This window comes from Helianthus annuus, chromosome 14 (genome assembly GCF_002127325.2).
Source record: "Helianthus annuus cultivar XRQ/B chromosome 14, HanXRQr2.0-SUNRISE, whole genome shotgun sequence".
Lineage (NCBI taxonomy): Eukaryota > Viridiplantae > Streptophyta > Magnoliopsida > Asterales > Asteraceae > Helianthus > Helianthus annuus.
This window is the reverse complement of record NC_035446.2, coordinates 112882224-112900576: the sequence shown is the minus strand read 5'-3', so window position 1 is coordinate 112900576 and position 18353 is coordinate 112882224. Positions and strand designations below refer to the sequence as shown.

Genomic DNA, 18353 nt, shown 5'->3' with positions numbered 1-18353 from the left:
TTAATTGTTGACAAGTTTAGTCCCTGCACTTATGTAACTTCCATTTCTCACATAATTAGCACTATGGGCTCCTCGATATGGGTTTTAAGTATTCTTGGAAGTATAATCAAGTACCTTTAAGCTCCGAGTTCATTACAAAGGTCTCCCGGGAGTAGAATTATCGTATTGACACTTTCAACCCCTCTTCTTGGAATTTTGCAGATTTAACCATATAATGGTACCAAAACCTCGTGAATTCATTATCAGGTATTCTTGAGAGTATAATCAAACATTACGAAGCTCCGAGTTCGTTAAAAGGTCACTCAGAGGTAAGAATTAACATGTTGACATGTGTAACCCCTTTGTCTTGAAAACTTTTGATTTCTTTTACAGACGGCTTCTTACGCCCGATAATTTACTCATTCAAGAATACGAACATTGTGTGAGGTCATTCAGAGGCATAAGTTTAGCATGTTAGATATTGCAGTTAGATATAGTTGTAACAATCCGCATGTTCGTGCGTTGTTACTACTCGTTATACTCGTTACGCCTAGCACCAGAGATTCGGATCATAATGTAGCTATATCGCATACATCGTTATTTCACAGTATTTTCGCATATTACGCATACTTTATCGCTATGACACATCACATCGCACGTACTAACACCCATGATGACATCGAGTGAGGACCTATTCTACCCTCCTCGATAGCCGTGATGTGTCGCAACACAACGCATATTCGAAATGCGCAACTCGATTATTGCAACACAGACCTTGAAATATGAATATTTATACGACCCTTTGTGACTAATTATAATAAATATATGAATGTATGTATGAAGATGTGTAACCAAACTATCGCAAGGCTTAATGAACAAAACGAAACATCGAAACGCAATTCGCCAGAGACCACCGATCGAGTGGCTGATCGATCGAGTGGCCACTCGATCGGATTGCCACCCGATCGTACTGCCACCCGATCGTACTGCCACCCAATCGGATTGCCACCCGATCCATGACACTCCATCTCCTTCACTCCACTTCACCTATAAATAACACTTGTCACATCACTTGAACAGTGATGTGACAGCTCTCGTTTGACCAGCGCACTTTTGGCTCTATTTCTCTCGATTCCTCGCGATTCTTGTAAGTATCTACCTCAAATCTTGTACTTCTATGATCTACACGCACTTCTTCATCAATTTCTCTTTTGAATCTTAACTTTTAACCGTGAAATCAATGGATTTGAGGTGTTCTAGGATGATGTCATCATGGAGTTCTTATGAACTTCAAGTCTTGGCCTCATTCCACCAAGAACAACTCAGATCTGAAGGATTTCCACAAGAATCAACAATGTTTCCGCATAGATTTACACATATTCATGGTTAAAAGGATTAAAAGATGGTTTTTCTAACTTTCTTTCCACTCTTTTACACTCAATGCACTCAAAACCGATAGAATCAGAGCTCGTTCTGATATTCTACTCTTTCTTAGTGATGTGTCAGCTCAAGATTTGAGTCCTATCGAAGAGACTACCGATTTCGAGTTAAGCATGAACAACTGTCTCGAACAATGGACTGATCGGACTAGGGTGATTCCTGTTCGATCGGGTCACTTGAGTCTTGATGGGGTTTCTGTTGTTTAGCACGATTATCACAACGTCTCATTCAAAGCTACAACACTTCAAACCAAATCAAGTGTTAGGACGATCAGACCGTCGGAACGGATTGCCGTCCGATCAGGTTACCACCTGATCGGATTGCCGCCCGATCGACCGGCTGTCCGATCGGGCTGCACTTGGTTCCATACCTAAACTATTTCTCAAACTATTCAAAGGATCTGAACGTTGAAATGGATTACCACCCGATCGGATTGCCATCCGATCGAGTGACCGTCCGATCGTGTGACGTTTGGGACTTAAACAATTTTCAAACATGTTCAGTATGGATTGTCACCCGATCGGATTGCAATCCGATCGAGTGACAAACTGCTGTGAACTTGTTCTCACTAAAGTGTCCTACCAATCGGATTGCCGCCCGATCGAATCGCCATCCGATCGGATTACCATTCGACACTTGGCTCACTTGCCACCGTTTAACGCACTATTCGACGCTTACGCTATCAATCTGTAATCAGGCTAATCTCAAACGCGCTCCCTTCAATCCAACCAAGTTGTGTTACTTGCTGAACCCCAACTGTGAGTATACTCGTGCCCTTTTTATCGCATTTTGGGTGTAACATACGTTTCTATCAAATCAAATCTATCAAAACGAATTAATCAATCAAACTGTTTATCACTTGCGAATAACTGTTATGCATATTTACACGTGATGCTAGTTACATATGTGTTAGGACTTATACTCGCAAGGTCCCGCCTTAACTAGTATAGTACTATAGAACCCGACGGGGTCTAGTTAGGATGAATAGCAATCGCAATCGCAACTCGAGAGACTTAGCTGGTAGTATCTGTCTTGTATGCATGTATGTTGAGGTATCTCGTTTATGTATTTGGTAATTCGCAGCACTTTTTAACTATTTACGCTACACTATCAAAACTTGTATACTCGCCAATACTTTTGTATTGACGTTGTTTTAACGTATGTTGCAGGTTTAGTCGCAGTCTACATCAAATCAAGCTAGGAAGTCTAGAAACTCACCTAAAATCTATGATGTCGGATTTGTACTGTTCGAGAGGACAAGAAATCCGTGATAACTTATGTGAATGTATTGTTTGTTAGTATGGGATGATGAACGCATTAAATACTGTCGCAATCTAGTTGTTATGGATTTTCTTGAGCAATCTGATTCGCCTAGTGCCACGCCCCGATGATTCCGTCATCGGTTGGGGTGTTACAATAGTCAAGCTGAAATTATAAAATATTGCAGTTATTCTTGGATATTAATCTAATAATTTGTATTTCTTAATTAAAAAAATAATAAAGTAATAAACTTTAAAGCTAAACTAAAAACTGAACTTACTATGATAAGTTTATAAAGATATAAATTCTTAACATCTTTTATTTTTTCTAAAAACGGTTTTTAAAATTTATAAAATATAATTTTTTATATATATAAAAACGAAATTTAACAATTAAAGTTAAAGGTGTAAAACGTACTTACGAGTCAATTATTGTTTTTTATTTTTATATGACATATATCCACCACAAGAATATTATCATAAATATTAAAAGAATAATAAACTACCAGAAATGAATGCCACAATGTAAAGTGTCGCCCCTGCCGCATCGCACGGGTACCCTACTACTTAATTCTAATTCATAAAAACATTTGAAATCCGATTCTTATTATTCCTAAAATCCATACACTCAACTCTCTCATGTGATAATTTTGAAGCAAAAGCTTCCAAACATTATGTCTTTGTCCGTGAAATACCTCTCACCCCACTCTATCTACATCACCAGCCCAACGCAACACCACCGGTCCATCACCATTAAATTGCCACCAGCCCGCCACCACAACAGAAATGTGGATGCCGCCGCGCCACCGCCACCCACTACCTCCTGGTGGAGATGTCGATATATCCTCCACCTTCCTTAACCCAGTCGTTGAAATCGTCACCACCACTCCGACGATGTCTTAAACTCCGTCACATTCTCTCTAAAACCTATTTTTTCTCCTAAATCTTTGATTCCATAAAGAAACAGTGTTTTATGTTGTATCAAGGTTTTTTTTTTCAAATCTTCCAAGAATCTTTACAAAAATCTTTTTTATAACCCACATTCAGATTGTGCGTTTGCATTTTTGGCTGAATAAGAACAATTTTTGTTAAGAAAAATTAGGGTTCAGGCTTGTATAATGATTAATTGATGATATCTAATGATTAATTGATGATATCTTCCATTTTTGTTGATACAGGAGAACACTAAACTTTACTTTGCAAAGCATGAATATAGAAAACGAAAGATAAGAAAAGTAATTTGATACTAACCTAAACACCAAGCCGTTGAGAGATATTGACAGCAACAATGGTTGCAAGATAGTGAGAGTAAGAAATATCGAGATAGTGAGAGCAGAATGAAAGAAAGATCTGAAAGAAAAAAGAATAAAAGAACCCTGGCCACACACTTGTCTAAAGCCTAAGACTTTTCTGTTGAAGAAAGGGTATTATTGTGTTTTGGCCGGTGGCTAGCTACCGATCTTTCTCTTTAAGAATAAGGGTAATTTGTCATAAAAGTTAAACGTGTTTTGTTTTTTGATAACTTTTTGTTAACTTTTTATTTCTGTATTTTGTCGTCGTTCGATTGCTGCTTAGCACGATATTTGATGGTCATGTTCAGTCCTTCGGGTTTTTTTTACCCTATTGACTTTCTAAACGTGTCGAATTTGTCTACTTTTTAAGTCATGCGAGTCATTTGGTATTGAAAATTCATGTTTTATACGCATTTTTCTGGTTTTGGTTGTTATTTGGCTGCTACTTAGTACAGTTTTACGGCCCAGCCCCGCAACTCGAGTAGCACGGATTTACGTCCCGGCCCCGCACGACGAGGGACTTGAGACTAGTTTTATATATGTTATTTTACCGGGAAAAAAAAAAAGAAAAGAAAAAGAATAGACGCTGTCGACGAAAAAGTGGGAAATTTGCTTGATGATCTTTCTCTCCCTTCCAAATTCATCTGCAAATCATTTTTTCTTCATTGTTTCTGGGATAAAAAAAACAAATTGAAAAACAAGGAATTGGATCTTTGAAATAGCATGGATGAAACGTCAGAGTTATCATGCCCAGAAAACGACATGATGAACCCAGCATTGACGATGACCACTCAGGTCTCCGCCATTTTGGTTCTCTCCCATGTTTTTCAGATCTTCCTCAAACCATTGGGCCAGCCCGCCCCCCTTGCCCAGATCCTCGTACGTATGTCACCTCTTCCATCACACATTCTCAATTCCATCCATGTATTCTTTCTGTTTATTATTTATGCTGTACGTCTTCTAATACGTTGAATTTAAACATATATTCTGTTTTCAATATACGAATGCCAATGCCTTACCTTGGATTGGTGATGTTTTGGTCTTATTGCTTGTAGTAAAATATAGTCTGATTTTGAAAATTACAGAATTTTAATTTGTTTGTACCTGTTGTTTTGCATTTTCTGCGCTAATTGAATAATGTGATTTGGGGTTGGTTTCAACAGTGAGGTGTCTGTAGTAAGAAGGTTCAGCTCAAGATCCATATACACATATTATTGCTTTTGGTTGCCGTAGTAAAGACTTCTTAAGAGGTTACCTATCCTGGGATTAGGAATGGCAATGGGATGGGGGTATTTGGTAATCTTGGTCCTATCTTCAATTAGAATACCGTGACCCGTTTCATACTTGTTAGGTACCCATTACTCAATATCCATTGGGTTCGCGGGCATACCCGTTTATGGACTTATGGTTAAAAATTACCCGTAATGATGCCCATAACCGGAAACCTGATCTTAAAATCACCTCAAAAAGCAACTTGAAAATATTCAACTAAGTGTCTAATAATTTTATACTGTAATTGTAATAACTTCAAGTTTCTAAAAACTTTAACATTTTTATTATTCTACTCTATAAAATTATATGATGTATTAACATATTCGATTATTCGGTAATCAAGTGGGTATCACCTAATCCCATACCCCTCCCAAACCCGTGAAAACTGCTAAAACGAATCACACACTCAGTCCCATACTGATTGCTCAGTTCCCACCCAAGCACAACTAGATGTGGAGTTCCCTAATCCACAGTCAACCCAAAAGGCATTGGTGCTATCTAAGTCAATGCATTTCTTACGAACACATCTCTCTTGTCTACAATGTGGGATTGTCTAGGGCGTTGCATCTTATTGATTAATTCGGCATAATGTTAAACTATTATACTGTTTCCAATCTTTATTTGGGTTCTTATTTTTTACCACAGGCAGGGTTTGTGCTAGGTCCGTCAGGTTTATCAAGAGCTCCATCAATACACGTCTTCTTCTTTCAGAATTTTGCTGTCGATTTCTACGAAAGTATGGCATTATACTGCCGAATAAGCATCATGTTTCTCTTAGGCCTCGAAATGGATATCTCTTACTTAATGAGAAACTTACGTCCAGTAATCATCATCGCTTGCGGTGGTTGTTTAATGTGCACAATATTTGCATCCGCCATTTCTTTATTTGTATACGAAGAAACAGGATCGCGTGGATCACGCTTCACATTAGCATTAGTCATCACCGTGGTTTTAGCCAACACTGCATCGCCAATCGTCTTCCGTTTGGCTGCTGATTTGAAGTTTGCGACCTCGGATATTGGAAGACTAGCTATATCTTCTTCTTTAATTGGTGACATGTATGCTGTTTTAATTTTGGTCTTAATATCCGGTGAGAAACAGAAGCGAACAGTTAACGGTTGGGCACTCATGGCTTTTTGTTCACTTTTACTTCTTGTGGGAATTATTATTTTCACAACGCATTTAGTTCACTGGCTTAATAAACGAAACAGAGATGAAAAGAATCTTCAAGCTGTAGAAGTAATGTTACTTTGTTCGGTTATTCTTGTTGCTGCAATGACACTAGAAACTATGGGATTTAGCAGCATAATAGCTTGTTTCCTAATGGGGTCCACATTCCCACGGGGCGGGAAATCAGCTCGAACGTTATTAGCCATTCTCACATATACGGTCCGCAATTTCATTTTCCCAATTTATTTTGGCTACTCAGGGTTCAAAGCAGATACAAGTTATTTGAATGAGTTGAAACGAGTTGCAATTGTTTTAATGGTTATTGTGTTGAGTATTGGTGGCAAGATTGTCGGGACCCTTGCCGCATGTTGGTATTTAAAGACACCGCTAAATGAGGGTGTCCTTCTTGCTTTTTTGATGAACATGAAGGGACATGTGGATATTTTGACTTTGACCACAGCTATGCAGAACAAGGTAAGTTCTTTTTAGAGTAAAATGTCATTTTCGTCCCTCAGGTTTGACTAGTTTTGCGACTTTCGTCCAAAGGTTTGTTTTTCCGCATCTGGATCCAAAAGGTTTGAAATCTTGTCATTTTCATCTGGCTTGTTAACTCCATCCATTTTTCTCCGTTAAGTCAGAGATATTTCCGTCTTTTTTGTTAACTTAAAGGGCAATTCGGTCTTTTTACATAAAGTGAAAAAGACCGAATTGCCCTTTTAGTTAACAAAAATGATGGAAATACCATTGACTTAACAGAGAAAAATGGATGAAGTTGACGAGCCAGATGAAAATGGCAAAATTTCAAACTTTTTGGATCCCGATGCGGAAAAACAAACCTTTGGACGAAAATCGAAAAACTGGCTGAATCTCAGGGGCGAAAATGGCATTTTACTCTTTTTATCTTGATCTAGTGGTTTTCTTATGTTTGTATTGTATGCTTGATAGTCAATTTTTTTTTGTGCTAATGCAGGTTTTGAACAGTTCAATATTTTACAATTTAATGGTTTCAGCTGTAGTGATTAGTTCCCTAATCACAGCTCCACTAATCAGTTTCCTAGTGAGAAGAGAAAGCGATACAATCGGCGCCAAACACATACCAATGGAATATCACAGTCCTGATAAAGAACTAAAATTACTCACGTGCGTGCATAGTCGTCACCCTGTCGATTGTATGGTAAAATTCGTTGTATCTCTAAGGGGATCAGACAACGTTCCCATTTCTCCATATCTAATGCATTTAATCGAGCTTCCTGAAAAAACTAAAAAAAACTCATCCTTTTATGATCAAGAAGAAGATGAGTTTAGTGATGATGAAGTTGACGATAGTAATGACGCAGTGGAAATAAACGAAGCTGTTGATATGTACATCGAAGAAACAAAAATGATGATTCATCAAGTTAAAACCGTAGCACCATTTTCAACCATGTATCAAGACGTTTGCCGTTTTGCCGATGATATCCGGACATCGTTTATTGTTCTTCCATTTCATAAGCATCAAAGAATTGATGGGAAATTTGAAAACGATAAAGATGGTATTAGGAGTACTAATCAAAAAGTGTTGAGAAATGCTCAATGTTCGGTGGCTATTCTTGTTGACCGTGGTCATACTACATCGGGTACGCAGGCTGCTGGTTCTGAATCCTTGCAGCAGATTGCGATTTTGTTTTTTGGTGGGCCCGATGACCGTGAGGCGTTAGGGTTCAGTAAACGTCTTAGTACACATCATCATTCTAGTGTTACTATATTTAGGTTTCTACCGACATTAGCGAAAGCTCCTAATGAAGGAATTAATGTTTCCCGAAAAGAGGATGATGTTGTAGTGACTATACAGGATCAGCAAATAGAAGTTGATGAGGCAGATAGTTCGGCCTTAGCAAATTTTTATCACAGGTATGATAAATTAAGAGTGAATTTCAATGATTGTCCTTTATCTTTATACTCATTTTCAGGCGCTATCCTTTATGTTCAAAATTGATGAGTTTTGTCCTTTATGTTTTCATATCATACACGTTTTGTCCTTTAGACCTAACCCAGTTAGTTTTTTCAGTTAAATTTGGTCATATGCTTTACACCTGAGGGCATTTTTATCAATTCAAAGCTAAGTTCAACGGCAGATTTACAGCTCAAAGCTTCTGCAACCTTTGAATTGACAAAAATGCCCTCATGTGCAAAGCACATGACCAAATTTAACTGGAAAACCTAACTGGATTAGGTCTAAAGGACAAAACGTGTATGATATGAAAACATAAAGGACAAAACTCGTCAATTTTGAACATAAAGGACAGCGTCTTATAATGGGTATAAAGATAAAGGACAATCACTGAAATTCACTCATAAATTAATTTAACTATTTTATGTTTTTACTTACGTCAAAATCTCATACTTGTTTTTACAGGTATGTGACGTCAGGGAAAGTGAGATTTGTTGAAAAATATGTACATAACGGGGCTGAAACAGGAATGGTATTAAGAGAAATGGCAGAAACCTACTCGATGTTTATAGTAGGTAAGGGTCGCAGAGGTGACTGCCTTTTAACTACGGGAATCAGTGAGTGGGAAGAATGCCCCGAGCTCGGTGTAGTAGGTGACTTCTTGGCTTCCAGTGAATTTGATATTAGTGGTTCGGTTTTAGTTGTTCAACAGCACAGATGACTTTTATTATAGATAGCCGAACGCTATAAATTGTTTCTTCAATATGACCCGCTCTAACCTTTCATGTTGAAAAGAGTATATAGCATTGCATGCAGCATGAGTCGGTCAACCATAGAAGCCTTGTGTCGCTTAAAGGGAGAAATCTTTGGTCACTTGATCAAGAAAGGGTATATTGGTCTTTTTGAATGGTGCATGTACTAGTGAAGCCAGGGAAATCATTATAAAGCAGAGTCAGTTTTAATGTACAAAACAGATATGAGAGTATATTTGTATTGTTGTTAAACAATGGTTGTGGGTGAACACAATACACTGATGAAACATCAGGGACTGTTTTGGTAATTTCACTTCGATAAAAAAAAATGCATGAAATTATTTAAAAAATTCCTTGCAAGTTTCGTCCACCCAGCTTGATCATCCATATGTTGTATGGACGAATTACGGGGTACACAGAGCTGGTTTCTTCCTAAAATCAGTAACAGTTTAAATTCATATCAGTATCTTGGACTGAATTTAAACTGTGGGTGTTTAATCTATTTAATTGTTAACTTATTCATGGTTATTCACCCTTAAATTAATGGTATTTCTTTTATGCACACATGCCAAATCAATGCATAGTAGTTGAAAACCTAAACCATTTTATTAAATTAGCTACTATTTATAAAGAATAAATAAATTTGAATAAATATGTAAACAATCAAAAATAAACGAATGAGCAAGACATGTGTTCATGTTCAGTCATTTGATCAAAGAACAACACATTTTGTCCATGTTCATCTTTTTATCAAATAAACAAACATAAATGAACTTCTAGCCAAATGATTCAGGATTTGTTTACAGGCCTACATGCTGCTTTTTTGCTTTTTCATTAAGTTGAAAGCATATGTTTTGCATAACTAATTCTAAGAGATGCACCTCATGGAGTACGTCGACACCGGGGGTGCATCATAAACTCTAGGGTGGTCACTCTCTATCCCGTAATCCATCATCGGACGGTACTCCAGATCATCGTCATGATCGTAAACGAATTCTGGAATCTCGATCTCGTTCCTCTTGACATGATCCCACAGATACGATAATCTGCTCACAAATTTAAGCTTTGCATATAACCTGCACACATAGTTAAGCTTTGCATAAACAGATTATAAATTTGTTCTGAAAAGAATTTAAACTATTAACGGAAAAAGCATGACGTACCCTCCACTGAAGATAAATCTTCCAAATGTAGCAAGAAAAACTCTAGACTGTAAATCGGGATGAACAAAATAAACCGATTCCAAATTCTGTTTCACATTAATCGGAATCGCATCGTAAACCGTTCGGAGAACAGAAAACCCGGGAAAATTCTCGCTCTTACAAACGTCAGTGTGAACGTACACCACTACAAAAGGCCGTTCCAGTTTGGGAAAAACTTTCACTTCCAAATACTTCTTCAACAAATCAGCATTTAAACTCTTAGCTGTAAAAAATATCAGCAAAACATTACGTCAAAAATCGTTAATCTGACGTCATTTAACAAATAACACACAAATTTACCTGGGAAGTGTTTTCCTATGATTTTTAAGATCTTGCGGCCGCGTTTGTCTCTGCTTTTGATTTTGAAGAGGTTAAGGTTGTGAATGAGTTTTATGTGGTCGGGTGGAGGTTGTTGAGCCATGATGATGATGGTGAAATTTAGGTGAAGATAAGACTACATGGTATGGTGATGGACCATCCTTGGAGGATGGTCCGCCACGTAGGCGACACGTCACAATCCTCACTAAGATGCTCCATCCTCCAAAACTACAAGGCATGGTAGGATGATCCTAGTCATAGTCCTCACCATGTTTTTTTTATTTTTTTTATTATTTTATTTTTTTTTAACATTTGACAAATATACTAATAAAATATTTTCATTAATATTAAACCCACATTACATAAATATTAAAAAAAACATAAACTTAAAAAAAAAGACTTAATAAAAATAAACATAAAGTTAAATAATTTGATGCTTTTTCATGATGTCGTCTTGTAGTTTTTTCAACATCGAACGTCTCGGCTCGGGTTCGTTCTCGACATTAATCATCATTATTTCCCATTCCTTAAGCCGAATTTTTTCATCGGAGATTCGGATTTTCTCATTCGACAATCGGACCTTTTCTTTTAACTTCTCGTCCGATGCACGGCTTTTTTCTTCGACGGCCCGCTCCTTCGTCTTCGACTTTTGGGCCGATATGTCGTTGTACACTTTTAGGTGTTCCATAAACTCAACCATGTTCGGGTCCACCGTTTCCTTTCCTTTTCCCTTGGCCCGCTCCTTTTTTGTTTTGTCTCGGCCCGGTGGACGGTCGGGTTCACGTACGTTATACTCGTCTTCGTCATAGTCGGCGTCATCATTTAAGTTAATGTGACACCTCGCGTCCGACCCACCGGCGCTTAAACTACCCGTTTCCGATGTTTTTTGGCGTTTCGCCATCGCCACCTCGTTAGGAATGGGCGCCCATTTTGGGTCGTTTTTTAGAACCATCCACGCGCGAACGTGAGGAAAGTTGGAACCATGATTTTGTTTATACTTTTCCAATGCCATTTTGAACACATCTTCGTCGTTCCACCCGCTACGACGGTCACTTGTGTATAATTTGTTATACTCCGCGCAAAACCGATTAACGGTCGTGTTCAACTTTCGCCACTTCGAGGAAACCGAGTCGATATCTCTATACGGGCCTTGGTCCATCATGGCGAGAAACTTGGTCAATACTTTGGACCAAAACCCGTCACCCGGTTGATTGTTACCTATAAAAAAACGAACAAATAAAATTAAATAAACAAAACATATAAAATAATAAAAAAAATTACTTACTGTTATGAATTAAAAAATTAAAAAACCTAAACTAAAAAATAAACTAAAAATTAAAAAACTAACTGTTAAAAAATTAAAAAACCTAAACTAAAAAACTAAACTAAACATAACCTACTGTTAAAAAAATTAAAAACTAAACTTAAAAAATATTAAATTTAAACCAAAAAAAAATATAAAACTTAAAATGTAAACTTTAAAAAAATACGAACCTTTTACCGGGTTGTCGGAAGTGCCAATGAAAGCCTTGGCTAATGCTTCTTCTTCGATTGGGGTCCATTTAATCGCCTTCGGTTTCGACGCTTCATCACCCGCTACTTGTTTCCCTTTGTTTCTTTTTCCTTTCCCTTTTGGCGGTTGGGTTTCGGGCACAATCTCCACATCATCTTCGGGTTCGGATTGAACGGGGGGTGTCGGGATCGGTTGGGGTTGAACGGGGGGTGTCGGGATCGGTTGGGGTGGAAAGTTCCAAGCACCCCGCATCATCATTTGTTGAAGAGCTTGGTTTTGGGAGATTTGAGTGAATTGGTTGGGCGATTGTTGGAATGACGCAAAAGCGTTCGATGAAAATTGGGAGAATTGGTTCGGTTCTAGCGTTGGATAATACCCCGGAACCGAAAAAACATTTGGTTGGGTCGGATTAGTGGGAGTATTCGGGTTGTTCGAAGGCGTGTTGGGAGTATCGGGGTTGTTGAACGGATCCATGAAAATTATGTGGAAGAAGGTTGAGAGTGTAGTGGAAGAGAGTGTAAAAATTATAGGAGAAAATGGTGAATTGTGGAAGTTAATTTGGTGTTTGATAGTGAAAATGGGGGTTTAATTTATATATTTTAAAAAAGTAGCCGTTTGGCTTTATTCAAAAAATGGAAATTTAATTTTTTTTTTTATTAACGGTCATATTTAAATTTGGGGGGCCCACTTTTTGCTTCGTCGAGACCGGCGGAAAAGAGACGTTGGGGACGGGACGGGATGGGGGCGGCACGGTGTTTGGACCGTCGCCGACCCGCGACGGCCCGGGGCCGACCCCCATACCGTATAGCCTAAGATGATGATTGTTATTATTTATATATGGGATGGTGAGAGATTGGAATCAAAGGAGATGAGAGTAGGGATGGCAAAAATATCCGAGCCCGACGGGTATACCCGAAATCCGACACAAATGGGACGGGTATACCCGATACCTGACGGGTATTGGGCCGGGTATGGGTTTAATTTTAAAAATTTTCGTGGGTATGGGTCGGGTATGGGATTAGGTGATACCCGACCCGATTACCCGAAACCACATACCCGTTTACCCGAACTATATACCCGATCATATACCCGAAGTTTTTAATTTATATTTTTATTTTCCATTAACCCTTATCTATTAATGATTTAATAAATTTTCTTTTAGCATATGTATTTGATGATAGTATTTATATTTTGTATGTTGTGAAGTATATACATATAAGTATATAAATATTATAAAGTTATTATTAATTTATGCTAAAACTTATATGTATGTAATGTATATTTTAATTTATAATAGTTGTTACATAAATAAAATTATATAATAATTATAATAGTAAAAATGTATTTGGAAATCCCAATGTAAATTTTTTAACAAACTAATGGGTATACCCGATACCCGCGGGTATACCCGGTACCCGACGGGTAATTACCCGACATATACCCGACGGGTATTGGGTCGGGTATGGGACATGATTTTACAACCGGGTATGGGTATGGGATTGCCAATACCCGACCCGAACCCGACCCATTGCCATCCCTAGATGAGAGAGAGGGAATATGATCTGACAGTGGAGGGAATATTTGAATATTGAGCGAGTATACGGTGTCGAGTTTCTACAGACCGCAGATGGATGGTTGACGAGTGAGTGTGGACCATTCGTTTTAGGTTAGGATGAGTATTTGTCTTATTGGATTGAATGGCCCATGGGCCGTGGTTCCAACCAGGGGTGGACCTACCCTTTGGCCAGGGTGGGCAGCCGCACCCCTTGAAAAAAAAAATTAGTGTATATTTTAGGTAAAAAAAACCCGACTGCACCCCTTGAAAATATAGTTGGACACCTCATCCGCATCCCCGACAAATACTTTCTGTGTCCGCCACTGGACTTCCAACTTTAATGGCCCATTCCAACTTTGATATTTTATTTTTGTTAAATAACTAGGCCACTTAGATATATCTTTTTCTAAACAATATATATATAAAGTTAAAAATATATACAAACTAGTGGGATCAAACCCGTACCTTGCACCGGGTGGAAACGTTGTTTGTTTTGAAGCACTCGCTCTGACAAACGGAATAAAAATCCAAAAAATATAGTCGTAATATCAAAACGTGTTCGTTTCATTAGTTTTTAAAAATATAAGTATGATGATTTGGACCGGACATACAATTCAAGACATAATGCAAGGATTCTATGACTCCATGGGGCATATGTTAGCTGATGAACCGACGCTCAAGGTACGTGTTCTCACAACCGGGTCATGGGCGAGTCAATCAACCACCACCTGCAACCTTCCACCCGAAATCCTCACTGTGTGCGATAGGTTCAAAACAGATTACCTTGGGAGACACAACAGCAGGGGCGGACATACCCTATATTAAGGGGTAGCCCGCGTTGCCCCTTGGCTCGGCCGCGATAGTGTAAAAAAAAAAAAATTTTTTGCGTTTTTCGGATTTCGTTGCCCCTTAATAAATTTTATGTTACCCCTTTGTAAGCCCAAAAATTTTTATTCTACTTAACTAATTATCCAATGCTTATAAAGCCCAATTATCATAGCCCAAGTCCCAACCCCATACCCAAATAATCCAATGATATTGATATGCAAGAAAATGAAGATATCGGACCAACTCCAAGTCCAATTATTACTTTGGCTTCAAGTCCTTCAACACGAAACAAAATCGATTTGAATGATATTCCTTCGGATCCCTCCGATAGACCGCCTATTACTAGTTATCATCCAAATCAAATAGACGACATAAGAAGAGCGTATCTTGTTAAAAAGGCTTTTCAACCACGAGGTCATGACTTTAAATGGACAAACTATTCTAGTGGCCGAAGACGTTTTAATGTTAAATGGTTTGATAAATATCATTGGTTGGAGTATAGCACTAAACAAGAAAAAGCATATTGTTTATATTGTTACTTGTTTAATGAAAGTGTTGGTAATAAAGGTGGAAGAGAGACTTTTGTAAGTGGAGGCTTTTGTAATTGGAGTAAACCGGGTGTCTTAAAAGAACATGTTGGGTTAGTTAATAGTATACATAATAAGGCGGTGCAAAAATGTGAAAATCTCTTGAACCAAAAGCGATCCTATGATGCGAATGAAAAAAGGCGTAACAAGGAAAGAAGGATTGGAAATCGGTATTGATTAATGGGGTCTGTTCGTAGTGCTGGATTTTGTTTAGAAAATAGTTTACCGTTTCGTGGTCATGACGAATCTGAAAAGTCTCTTTATAAAGGTATATTTCTTTTGGTTTTAAAGTTGATTAGTGTGAACAACCCGGATATTGGTAAGTACACTTTAGGGAAGGCCAAGAAGAATAATAAGTTGACAGCTCCATCGATTCAAAAAGAGATTGTCGATTGCTATGCGAAAGAAGTAACCAAAATGATTTGTGAAGAAATTAAAGACGATGTCTTTGGGTTGTTAGTAGATGAGTCTAGCGACGTGTCTTTAAAGGAACAAATGGACGTAGTTGTGAGATATGTCGATAAGGTCGGAGTTGTTAAAGAGAGTTTAATTGGAGTTGCTCATGTGAGGAATACATATTCTTTAACTCTTAAAGAAGCCATTGTGTCTTTATTAGCCGATAACCATTTAAGCATAGATCAAGTAAGTTATATGTTTCATAATTTCATTACATAAACTATAATAAAGATTATATGTCGTATCATTGTATTTTATTGTTTGTTTTTTGTTTAAACAGATCAGGGGTCAAGGTTATGATGGTGCAAGCAACATGCGGGGAGAGTTTAATGGATTAAAAGCTTTAATTCTGAAAGACAATCCATCGGCACATTACATACATTGCTTTGCTCATCAACTTCAGTTAGTGATTGTGGCTGTAGCAAAAAAGCATGATGGTGTTAAAGAATTTTACGAAACTCTTGGCATGGTTGTTAATACGGTTGGTGCTTCTTGCAAAAGAAAAGATATGATGTTGGAGGCAAAAAAAGAGAGAGTGGAAAACGAAATTCTAGCGGGTGAAATTAAAACAGGAAAAGGATTAAACCAAGAGGTTTCCCTTGCCCGACCCGGAGACACACGATGGGGTTCTCATCATAGAACCATCATAAGTTTGTTGAAATTATTTCCGGAAGTTGTTGAGGTACTTACTTTTATTAAACAAGATGGAGAGACCTTTCAACAACGATCCAATGCGTCAGGTATTCTATCATATTTTGAGAGTCTTGAATTTGTGTTTTACATACACTTGTTGAACGATATCTTAGGCCTCACAAATGCTCTATCAAAACTGTTGGAACCCGAAGGTTTATTCATGTAGGTTAGCATAGTTTGGGGGTTGATTATGTACTTGTTTATTTCTTATGTTTTGGGTTAATTATGTAAGGTTTGGGCTAGTATAGTGGGTGTCGCATGGGCTTAGATTTCGGCCCAGTTGGTTTTGTATTTAAACAACATTTACCTCATTGTTTGAGGTTATTGTTTTTGGAGAACAGTTGGGGGCGACATCAAGGAAGGAACCGAGTTCCTAGCGATCTCTTGTATCAGTCATAGCGAGTCTTTGAATGCAAGATATCGGTTTGTGTTTTGATTATTGTTTTCATCTTGTTTATTAGTTTATATTCTTGAATCGGCTTGTGATTGATTTCCGCGCTTTCACAAGTTAGAGTTTGATATCATTGAGAGATCCTCACGGGTTTTACAATTGGTATCAGAGCCATTGAAGCCTTTCAAGGGCTCGGTTTTGATATCTGTCACACCCCGATTTCCACGTGTCACCGGTGGGCCCGGTGTGGGGTACAGTGACGTAGTTGGCATCGTCATAGACAATCAACACAATATAATAATGCACAGCGGAAGCAGAATAGATACATTTCAACTTTTAAATAAATTGCAATAATAAATATCACAGTAGTTGAAACGGATCCACAGGCGGATCAAAAACAAACAAGATAAAATAGTTCAACAGATATTTGTCGTCCGAGCTTGCGAGACTATAGTGGACGCTCTTAGGAAACAGCCAGCCTATTTTCGTATAGTACCTGCACTTAACCTTTTGGGAAAAATACGTCAGTTTACACTGGTAAATACAGATCGACTGACTCATTTTGAAAATGATTGAAAATTGATTTAAATGCACAAGGCATAAATATTTTTATTAACTTGGGATAATTATATAATATAAACTTGTGAACGAATTACATGCACTTATATCTCTGGTGGCCCGGGATCTACTGTCCGGGCTAGAGATTTAATTGACACACCACATTAAAGAGTTATACACGACGGGTGTACGCCTACACCCCGTGCTCTGGTCGTGGCCATCTCGTAAGATAATGCCAAGGATATCCGGGACACGGTCAATAACCCCCCAAAGCCTTTAAGTAAGACAAGACTGTTTAAACGAAATCACACAAGCTATTCAAGACTGTACACCCATAGGGCGCAGGACTTGTGCGCCCGATCAAGCGGTATTTTAAATACCGTACCCCAAGCCCGTATAGGGAAAATAAGTCAAATGTATTTACCTGAGCAAGTATAAGTCACAAATGATAAGTGGTGGTAGCTTTTACCGGGCTTCCTAATCTGGAACAAAGGTTTATAATTAACCTATTAGATTCCTAACGGGTCTTTTATTTAAGCCTAAGCTTTGACCGGTTAGTCTTAAGAATGATACGGTTTACGCACGATTAAGCGAAAGACCGGATAGAATGTGATTTAGACCCGACAAGTTTGAATACTTGTATAATATGGGTATACTAAATACATTCTGGATTTTGAAATAAAAATGATATCGTTTGACCCGTTTCGGTCAATTTACGCAAACTAGTTACGTAAACCGAACCGAACGCGAAAAGGGCGATACGGGTAGACCATTGATTCAAATGCAAGTTCCCTGAGATAATATGCTTAAAATATGATATTATATCAGTAAGTTATGTTCTATATTGCCCGGAATAATTTTAAACCCAATTTATGCCTTAGAAGGGCATTTTGGTCATTTAAAAGATAATAAAAGGGTGAAATTAGAAATCTGGGTTTCGGGTCTGGTTCATACAGTAAATATACTTAATATAACATATTATATCAGTAGGGTATGACCCATAAATCAAATTTATCATTTAAAACCAAACTATGCACCGTAGGGGCAATTTAGTAATTTCACAAGGGCTAAAAATGCCAAAACTGGAAATCTGAGTTCATATACTTATACTTACTGTTTTTATATGAAAATATGCTAAACACATCAGTAGGTATATGT

The 18353-nt window shown here is 37.9% G+C and overlaps 4 protein-coding genes across 5 annotated transcripts; 2 read left to right on the top strand and 2 right to left on the bottom strand.

The window, feature by feature from the left end:
- Window positions 1-4567: 4567 nt before the first annotated feature.
- On the top strand, window positions 4568-9129 carry LOC110909058 (cation/H(+) antiporter 1). 2 transcript variants are annotated; one of them, XM_022154073.2, is made up of 4 exons: window positions 4568-4849; window positions 5888-6886; window positions 7383-8302; window positions 8808-9129. In XM_022154073.2, the coding sequence occupies exons 1-4, from the start codon at window positions 4694-4696 to the stop codon at window positions 9061-9063; spliced, it is 2331 nt and encodes a 776-aa protein (XP_022009765.1). In that variant the 5' UTR covers window positions 4568-4693; the 3' UTR covers window positions 9064-9129. The 2 variants fall into 2 exon arrangements, with proteins under 2 accessions (XP_022009765.1, XP_022009766.1); XM_022154074.2 differs by having other exon boundaries at window positions 4688-4853.
- A 615-nt stretch (window positions 9130-9744) lies between these two features.
- LOC110905765 (ganglioside-induced differentiation-associated protein 2) lies at window positions 9745-10744 on the bottom strand. Its single transcript, XM_022151280.1, has 3 exons — window positions 10597-10744; window positions 10258-10519; window positions 9745-10170 (listed from the first exon to the last, which is right to left on the bottom strand). The coding sequence occupies exons 1-3, from the start codon at window positions 10715-10717 to the stop codon at window positions 9963-9965; spliced, it is 591 nt and encodes a 196-aa protein (XP_022006972.1). The 5' UTR covers window positions 10718-10744; the 3' UTR covers window positions 9745-9962.
- Window positions 10745-11007: 263 nt separating this feature from the next.
- On the bottom strand, window positions 11008-12782 carry LOC110909057 (glutathione S-transferase T3-like). The gene is made up of 2 exons (XM_022154072.2): window positions 12109-12782; window positions 11008-11832 (listed from the first exon to the last, which is right to left on the bottom strand). The coding sequence occupies exons 1-2, from the start codon at window positions 12599-12601 to the stop codon at window positions 11036-11038; spliced, it is 1290 nt and encodes a 429-aa protein (XP_022009764.1). The 5' UTR covers window positions 12602-12782; the 3' UTR covers window positions 11008-11035.
- A 2495-nt stretch (window positions 12783-15277) lies between these two features.
- Window positions 15278-16412, top strand: LOC110907166 (zinc finger MYM-type protein 1-like). The gene is made up of 2 exons (XM_022152188.1): window positions 15278-15739; window positions 15834-16412. The coding sequence occupies exons 1-2, from the start codon at window positions 15278-15280 to the stop codon at window positions 16410-16412; spliced, it is 1041 nt and encodes a 346-aa protein (XP_022007880.1).
- Window positions 16413-18353: the final 1941 nt, after the last annotated feature.